General features: G+C 32.3%; 1 protein-coding gene across 7 annotated transcripts in view; it reads right to left on the bottom strand.

Annotated features, from left to right (window-relative positions):
• The window catches only part of LOC125043513 (phosphatidylinositol 4-phosphate 3-kinase C2 domain-containing subunit beta-like), a 32,989-nt gene that overhangs the window by 11,900 nt on the left and 11,089 nt on the right, over nt 1-10,000 (bottom strand). For 4 of the 7 annotated variants that reach the window (XM_047639620.1, XM_047639621.1, XM_047639619.1 and 1 more), the window contains exons 4-16: nt 9,519-9,642; nt 9,126-9,266; nt 8,497-8,579; nt 8,091-8,231; nt 7,722-7,821; nt 7,220-7,329; nt 6,016-6,120; nt 4,957-4,983; nt 2,761-2,965; nt 2,386-2,593; nt 1,879-2,040; nt 587-705; nt 111-258 (exon numbers count right to left, since the gene is read on the bottom strand). In XM_047639620.1, coding sequence (XP_047495576.1) covers nt 111-258; nt 587-705; nt 1,879-2,040; nt 2,386-2,593; nt 2,761-2,965; nt 4,957-4,983; nt 6,016-6,120; nt 7,220-7,329; nt 7,722-7,821; nt 8,091-8,231; nt 8,497-8,579; nt 9,126-9,266; nt 9,519-9,642 — 1,673 coding nt within the window. The remainder of the gene's footprint in view (nt 1-110; nt 259-586; nt 706-1,878; nt 2,041-2,385; nt 2,594-2,760; nt 2,966-4,956; nt 4,984-6,015; nt 6,121-7,219; nt 7,330-7,721; nt 7,822-8,090; nt 8,232-8,496; nt 8,580-9,125; nt 9,267-9,518; nt 9,643-10,000) is intronic. The other 3 variants (XM_047639622.1, XM_047639625.1, XM_047639626.1) reach the window with 3 other exon arrangements.

Here is a 10,000-nt window from a genome sequence, read left to right as displayed (position 1 = left end):
TAACATAAAAAAAAAAGGAATGCAATCCCCAAATACTGCAGCAGCCACACTAATTGTTAGGCAACTATTCATCTTTCCCATTAGCCAAATGAAGAATGTAAAATACATACTTGTTAAAGATAAATATGTCTCTCTCAATGATATCAGAGAGTTGCTGCTGAGTATTAAGATCTAGGGATGAAAACTCAAGCTTAGTTGGGGCCGGAATTTCTACACTAGGGAAGTAAACTTCGCCGCCGAAGTCCTTCAGTTCAACCGCTGTAATAGACAAAATTAGTAAATTAATAATAACTAAAAGCTAATCATTTGGATGTTCTACTTGCTGTTCAATATAACCCAGTTCTGAGAACCATTTCTGCTGTACTTCAGATATGAAACATTACTTAAGAAAAATGACAAAGTATACCAGAATTCATTTATTCATAAATCTATAATTCTGAAGAATGAAAAAAAGAAACAAAAACAAAACAAAACAAAAAAAAAAACACTGCCTCATACATCTAATGCCAAGCTAAATTTCCCTGATCCCCACCGCCTAAAACAAAAAATCCATTTGATAAATCCAAAACCACAGATAACTACTCACATAGGACAGGGCATCCGTGAACCCTTGGGTGGTCGGAGGAATAAGGAGCTGGCCCCAGACGCTTGTCACTCACCATGGGCCACAAGGTCAGGAGGTGTGACCCCTGAGTTAACTTCCTGCTAAACGAGATGATGTGTGTGTAAGGAAAATGCTGTATGAATCATAGTAATTCTGGATTTACATTTAAAGTCATTACAAAGAAAATATCCTAGGTTTAAATAATGAATAAGCAACAGATATAATAACAATAATAGACAAATAATAATAATAATAATAATTATAATAATAATACTAATAAGAAGAAGAAGAAGAAGAAGAAGAAGAATAACAATAACAAGAATAAGAAGAATAACAACAATAATAATAAAAATGATGATGCCGATGATGATGACAATAATAATAATAATAATAATAATAATAATAATAACAACAATAACAATCATAATAACAATAATCATAATAATGATAATAATATTTATGTAAAAACATATCTATGTATAAGCGTAAAAATTATACAAATATATACATATATATACACATAAACATATACATATATGTATATGTATATATACATATATGTATATGTATATGTATATATACATATATGTATATGTATATATACATATATGTATATATACATATATGTATATGTATATATACATATATGTATATGTATATATACATATATGTATATATACATATATGTATATGTATATATACATATATATACATATACATATATACGTATATACATATATAAACATACAAATACATTTCTTATACATATGCATATATATACATATATATATATATATATATATATATATATATATATACATACATACATATACATTTCTTATACATATGCATATATACATATATATATATATATATATATATATATATATATATATATATATATATATATATATATACACATACATATACATTTCTTATACGAAATGAATAAACAAATAAACAGCTAAATAATAAATGACTAATTAAAAATAACTAAATAAATAAATAAATAAATAGATAAATAAATATATAATAGATAAATAAATATATAATAGATAATAAATAAATAAACAAATAAAATACATAATAAATAAGTAACTAAACAAATAACAAAAACATAATAAATAAGTAGATAAACAAACAAACAAATAAAGAAAAAAATATATAGATAGATAGAGAAACCAATAATTAGACAGACAGACAGATATCATTACTAACACCTAAACTCTAATCCGCAGAGCTACCAAATACAAAATACAGCCAGAAATGCTCACCCTTCATAGGAGAAGCACTGCAGAGCTGCCCACCCCAGTTCCTCCCGGATGTACTGTGGCTGCTCATTCTTATTCTCTGCTTCGATGATCTTCAGGCCGAATACTGTGAGGACTAGTCTGCTCTCCTTTGGCAGTGTGTTGATGCGGGCTCCTAAGTCTAACCTGAGGGTGGGGGAGGCATTTAATTTCGAGCCATCTTTCCATGAAAACTAGCACTGACGTAGTTTAACTTTAACCCTATGTGCCAGCCACCTGAATGAAAAATCAGGAGCATAGGAAATTTGGTTGCCTGCTCTTTACAATTCTAGATGCAGTAAATGATCATGATATGGATGCTTGCCACTTGGTAAATGGGTTCGGCGAGTAATGGCAAAAATAGATGTCACTCAGTGTGAACAGGTTAATAATATATGAAAAATTATGACAATAACAATGAAAAATATGAAAAGAATAATGACAAAGTTGCCTGTATTTTTAAAAGGATATGTTATTTTCTACTTCACTTACCATTTATTAAAGACAACCTTAGGGTAGAATTTGGGGTCGTCTGCGATCTTCTTGTTGAGCGAGTGCACGGGTGGGCCAATGCAGCGGGACCCATGGAACAGCTGGACCTCCACAAAATATTCATCATACTTCCATTCTAGCTCAAGGCGGTGCAGACCCTGGACCTTTACTGACACCTTTTCTCGCACTTCTCTTATGTCACAAGGCTCTATAGGTTCGGGTGAAAACATTACAACTGAGTTAAACGGATGCATTAGTCATTATTGTCAAATATCATAATGGCTATATCAATACTAACAATATCACACTTGTAAACTGTACATAAACTGTACTCCTTTTCACTAAACCAAATCAAGAGCCAATTTTCTTTCCTACCTTTTGTAGCATCTACTGTGCGATCCACGGTGAAGTCCACCCTAAATGCTTTGGCGTACATGACCAGAAAATTATTAACAGCACCAGCTAATCGACTAAGTGCATCCAACAAGAGATGCTTCAGGTCCTCTGGATTGGTGGAGTCATGTGAACCCGTAGACAAGATGCGCTGCCCAGGGATGTCCTCCTCTCCATCCAAGATGCCCTACGTGTCATTAAAGAGTATTAGGGAACACATTCAAATATGGATGCATTTGAATTGCTACTACCTTCTTTAACATCAAAAGAATAAGAATACTCATAATTTCACTCTTATCACAGGTTACATTTACATCACAAAAACAAAAATATAGAGAAAGTTCAAAAAGATAACACTATCTATCTTATCAATATAAAGCTGCATTATATTGAATTATCAATACTGTTTAGAAATCAGTAGTAGTCTTCTTATGTAATTATTACCTTCAATCAAATCTAACAAATCTTTTACAAAATGATTCAGACATATTCGTTCTGTACTAGCTCTGAAATCAGCCAAGCTATAACTTACCTCCACAAGCTAGTTTGAGAAACCAGCATCATTTCAATGTCTTTTTCACAAGTCATTTGGTTAATCACTTTTAAAAGCATATATGATGCATTTTTCTTAAGCATATTTTTAGTAAAGTCTCGCAAACAATTTTTTAAGTACATGGACACATCCGTCAAAAAGAGTGGCCAAGTTCAAATATACAAATCGAGCTTCTTAATTTCACAAACATTTATTCTCCTTATGATTTTAAGCAAAAAATTGTGATATACTTCTTTAAACAATGATTTTACACATAAAATCAAATATTCCTATTCTTCCTGAAGAACTTAATATAGTTAAATTTTCATTCTTGAATAAATCTATGCAACAGTAACAATGTACCATTAATTAATTCAAAAACACTTTTAATGTGGTTATTTAATATCAAAGAATTCCTAACTATTTTTAAGGCATATTAATCCATCCATCTTCTTGCCACTTCTCATATAAGACGGCCAGCTATTGCCACTACTCTTGCTGTTTACTAGTGAGATGCTACTCATTGTTGGGTTAACAGGGAACAAGTGATGTAAAGTTTTGACAATTCACAACAAAGTAATTTTTGTAGCTATAAACCCCACACCTAATAATATATTCAACTAATAAGAAGAAAACAAGTATCATACACTTGCAGCTGATTTGTAAACTGGATTTGCGGCCTTTTTACATTAATGTATGTCATTCATTGTTTCACCAATTTTCCAACTTTGACATCAAGCATTCTCCATCCATTCCAAATTTCTTCCAGAAACTCCAAGTCTTAGATTATTAAAAAAAAAAAAAAAAAAAAAAAAAAAAAATTATCTGTACAACACACTTCTTGTTTTGTTTTGTTTTTGTTATTCTTTTTTATCATTCATCTCTGAGGAATCTTTCTTTTATTGTTATACATTACATTTTATATATTCTATTCTGAAAATATGTTTCACTTAAGTAAATTGTTCTGATTTCTCTTTCTGTTAACAAATAAAGCCTGAAATCCTCAATTATTCATGACACTTCTATGATAAGCTACTTATGTCCTGTGTGGTAGCTCTGTTTGCTTTCTTGAATGAAAAGCACATGTCAAAATTAACACAAGTTCTTTATGGAATCAATGTTGCACACACCCCAAAAAATAATGATAATAAACAAGGAAAAAAAAAAAATAATAAAATGGAAAATTGCAAATATGATATGAATTCCTAATGCAGCATTGTTATTCCAACACCTTTGTTGTTAATTTCAACACCTTCGTTGTTACATTTGTGAGTAACTGCTGTAAGCAAAAATTCACACAAAATCTTGGACATGATCAGAAAGGTTATATATATTATTTCCAATTGGAAATCTTGTTATTCTCCTGTAGGGAAATATTCTCATAATATGCTGTTACTTTACTGAACTAATTCTTCATATTTTCTGTTAGTAAAATTAGTCCATGACTGTTACAGACATTTGTGGTAAAAAAAAAAAAAAAAAAAGTTTTTTTTTTTTTTTTTTAAATAGGAAAAAAAGAGCATAGTATAGAAATCATTCACAGAAAGCATTAACTGATCAATCAGTGTGATCACATAGCAACTGTTCAGACAGACAGTGGCGCCATCATTCATGCTAAAAACCCCCTTGACGAAGATGCGACTGACTTTCTGGAGCTCCATGGTGCCTCTGGGCTAGAATGTAAATGTTAGCTCTGCTCAGTTCTCGAGTTGCGGTGATGGACTGCTCTCCCAACCCCCATCATAATAGGAAAATACTCCACTCATAATTCAGTTCCACTTTTCTGCTTGGTCTCATGACTTTAATTTCATTTGTGGATGAAATATAATCTTATTTTCTTTTCATAATGAAAACTTTTTCTTTCTTTTCTATAAATCAAACATTACATTAGGCAGATCAAGGTTGGCAGATCAAGTATATCTGAATTTTTCTTGACATGAAAAATCATTAATTATCAATAAACCAATACAAGGTAAAGACAAACACACAAGGTATAAACATAATGCAAATACTTGATTATGCCAAATAGCATACAGGAAAATTATATGAAGTACCCACATATTCAACACAAACAATAAAACATCTGTCTTTATAAACACACAGACACAGACACAGACACAGACACAGACACAGACAGACAGACAGACAGACAGACAGACAGACACACACACACCTCTTTCTGTCCCTCTGTCACTCTCTCATTTTCTTAAGGTTTTCCAAAAAAATGTATGATGCTTTAGGACCACACATGTCACCACTGTAACCTTCTTCAACAAAAAGTCTTTCCTCCTACCGCTATGTGTCTGTACAAGTTTATATACAAAAACTCAAGCATTTTACTAAACTACATTCTTCAACTCTACAGATACTTTACATTTTGTCACATGCACAGAACTTAGGAACCAGTAAAGATCACATTAAGATTTCCATCACATTTTAAGAGTAGGTGTCTAGCTCATTCACAAAATTAATTACCTTCCATTTCTAAAATATTTAGAGTAAGAGATTATTATTTTTTATTCACAATGCAATCACATGACCAAAAAAAAACACTTAAAACTACATGTTAAAATATTGTATATTCATATTCCAAATTGATATGATCAATGCCTACCATCTGCAGACCTGACTCTCCTATAAAGATTTAAAAAATATTCTTGTTTGTAACTTTTCTTCAATAAAAGACCAAAGTACAAGACACTTACCTGACTCTGTTGGATGATTCTACAAGTAGATACCAAGTTATTTATGGATTCAGACACTTCTGTCGTCTCTAGGTTCCCCAAGATAGCACACATCTGTTTCACCACCTGTTATCCAAATTTAGAAATCTTGTCAGATAAAAACAACTTTGAAATTCTTTTCACATGCCTAAATAAATCACATAAAAATCATACCAGAGGCAAAAAAAGGGCAATGCAATTATTTTCACTTTTTTCTTTGAGTAACATTGTAACAAATTAAGGTTCTAAAAGGCTTTTTTACATTAAATACAACAAATGTGACTTTTTCTCATTGCATTCCAATATAAAACATTCAATTCACATAAATATATACAAATAGCTCAAGATTAGCAACTCATAACTATATATATACATATTCAAAACTTCTAGCCTAACACTATTGCAGATATATCATCTATAGAGTATTTCTGTATTTATCATTAAAAAAAACATTAGTAAGAGCTTCAAGAACCACAACATACTGTATAATATTCACGCAAAAAATAAAAAACCAAGTCCTTATTTCTTAAAACAATGACAAGTTCATCAGTTTCCTATTTTATGGAAACACTTCTTTTTTAATATAGTTATTTTTGGTTTAGTTCAGAAAAAAGGTCATAACTGAAAATTCACAAAAAAAGCATAAAGAGTGCCCTGTGCTAGCAATGAGGAAGGTCTCTTCTGTCACAGTGAAAAAATCAAAGATGATATTTTTGGCTATCATAATTTTTTTTATTGAGATTTGGAATTTCTATATGCAAGTAAAAAAGGGTGTGAGTCTATAACAAAATATCAATCTCCAATCCCCTAAAAGCTGACAGTCCCCTTAACCACTTTGCCATGGGATATGCTTGTGACTATGTGGTTGATAAATGCCAAGCTGTCCTTCCCATCCCCACCCAAATGGTCTACGGCTGCTCTTCCATGCTTCCTGGTGCACAAGAAATTCTTGAATACTACCACCTGAGTTTGGCAAGGTTTTAATCAAACCATGCCTGCATAACATTGGAACATCTATAGCTGTTCGCCAGTGTCTGTCAACCACATTCCCAGACTAAAGTGAGGGAATAAATTCCATAAAAGCCAGGATTTAGGGATAAATGCAATTTTACCCTTAATAAACTAAATACACACAAGGATAATCTGAAAACAACAGCAACTTCTGAGAGGAACCTCAACCACGTACCTGTCGTAGCCTACGAGACCTCATGGGAGATGGCAGGTCCTGCAGTGGCATTCCATCCACCAAGAGGAATCCAGAATTCTGGAGCCGTGTGAGTTCTGTCTCGAAGGTTTCTGATTGAGCAGAAAGACAATATTATACTTTGGAAGAGCTGATGATATGAAATGACTAAATCATATACTTAATCCCATAAGCTCCCTGCCATAAGTGTCATCTAAGAAGAAATATTTACCCAATATATATCAATGACTGTGGTCTAGCTATAACAGACTCTATAATATCATGACCATATTTCCATTATTCATGAACATATAACAAGTAAAGACTAAACTATTTAAAAATAAATGAGCAAAATAGAAGCTGCAAAAAATAACATTCACAACTGCAAATACTAAAAGTAGCAACTACAGAACTTTCAAAAATGTATCCTAAAAAGGGCAACGTATGTAGCATAGGGACGCACAAGGGGGAGAATGGAACACTAGAAAGCACATCAAGTACCTACCCACAACAATGATCAGGGACTCATGGTGCACTACCTCCCCAGATCCTGCAGACATTAAGTCTTCAACTCGTACATCTAACACAGCGATGTCATCCTCTTGCTGTTTGTGCAAAGGGTTTTGAAAAAGCTAAATAACTTTTTTTTTTTTTTTGTGAGTGTCTTAGAATTGAATTTTTAAAAATTAAACTAATATTCATGTACTTTTTAACATTTATGTCCTTTTACACAAAAAAACAATATATATGATTAACAACTAAGAGTAGATCAATGTCTCTTAATCTTCTTTTCTTATATCAAAATAAAGACATCATGTATAATCTATTACTTTATCATGAAGCCAGACAGCAAGACAACTTCGAGGTGACTTACGGAGCGTTGGTAAGAGTGTCTGACCGAGTCAGCATGCATAAGGGTGAAGGCCACATCTTGGTCATACTTTATACAGTTATGTACATATTCATATTCTCCAAGGACAGTCTCCCCTGATAAGTAGTCATCCACCCCTCGGACCTGTGAGAAGCAAGCGACCCACACTTTCAGAAGGTGTTGTGACCTGGATGCAATCAGTAGAGCTACGAATCATCTGACAAGGTGTCTACTCTTCAGGCTTTTTGCTGAGAATGGTGTACAGTACCTAATGTGACTCACACTCAAATTTAAGACTACATCAATTTTCTAGACTAGTTGGGTTTCCTGATTAAAATCTAATATCCTCATTACTTCAGATAATATATGAAAGTTCATCTTTTCCTTCTAAAAAAATGCCTCATATTACCTTCAGCATATAGTCGGCCGATTCTCCTGGCAACTCAAGTGTACACACTGTATGCATCACAACGTGCTCTACACTTGAATCCACTGAGAAAAAATAAAAATTAGCTTTACATAAGGAAAAAATAGTAATAATAATAACAATAATATGATGAAAATCATAATGATAATAATAATAACCATAATGTAATAATAATAATGATAATAATAATGATAACAATAATAATAATTAGCAGTCGTAGTAGAAAGTTGTTAGTAGTAGTAGAAAGTTGTTAGTAGTAGTAGAAAGTTGTTAGTAGTAGTAGATAGTTGTTGTTGTTAGTAGTAGTAGTAGTAGTAGTAGTAGTAGTAGTAGTAGTAGTAGTAGTAGTAGTAGTAGTAGTAGTAGTAGTAGTAGTAGTAATAGTACTAGTAGTAGTAACAAAAGTAATAATAATAGCATTAAAAGAAATTATAATAATAAATAGTATGATTTATATCTATTGGATTTTTATTAGAAAAGAAAGTGCATTTTTTGCTGCAAACAATTCAGAATGTGAAATAAGGTAATAATAATATCAACAACAACAATAATGATGATAACTCTACCAATAGTGAAAGAAACACCATAAAAACAACAACAAAAATACTCACAATTACACGTGAAGGCTAAGGGTTCCCTCTCCTTATAGTACACCGACAATTTAACACTCAGCCCGGGATCCACCGTTCCCTCGAGACACGCACTGTGCAGGAGGCCTGGGTTGCCAATATGGTCATCCCAAGTGTACTCCCCTGAAGCATTTGCAGAAGGAAAAGGGGATGGAATGAGACTGGCTGTCTATAATATCATAATACATACTATATTACTGCCTATTATCTATCATAATGATTGTGCATTATATATCAATACTAGTGATTACTTTCATGGATACAATCACTGATACAACCCACTTAATAACCGCAGAAAAATATTACTATTTCTACAGTATTATCACCAAAAAGCTACTTGCTGAGTAAAGTCACATTATCACGAGGAACCCTCACCTCTGCGCTTCTTGATGCAGTCCCAAAAAGCTCTGGCTTCATCATCAGCACTGAGGGCAGGAATCTTGAGGAGGCGAATCTGGCGCGTGCTTGATTTCCCATCCAGTACAACACCAGATCGTTTCTGCAATATAATAGGATTTCTTGAGATTTTATTTTCTGCTTAAATAATTATAATGGCATATATACCAATCCATAGGAATATGACTGAATTTATCTATAAACAAACTCCATATCCATATGTTTATCAGTCCGTGTGGCTATGAGTGCATGTCAGAATACATTCATATGTATTTGTTTATGTATATGTATATGTATATGCATGTGCATGTGTGTGTGCCTAAAGATATGCTGTATGGTAAATATAAGAAAAAGATAAAATGATAAAGAGATTGATTAAGAAGAAAACTAAATTAGAACAAACTCAAAGGGACATGAACTCAAATAAACCGTTTCAAGATACATCAGTCATAAAAAAAAAC

The sequence above is a fragment of the Penaeus chinensis genome, chromosome 34 (genome assembly GCF_019202785.1).
Source record: "Penaeus chinensis breed Huanghai No. 1 chromosome 34, ASM1920278v2, whole genome shotgun sequence".
Taxonomy (NCBI): domain Eukaryota; kingdom Metazoa; phylum Arthropoda; class Malacostraca; order Decapoda; family Penaeidae; genus Penaeus; species Penaeus chinensis.
This window is presented reverse-complemented; position numbering and strand designations above follow the sequence as displayed.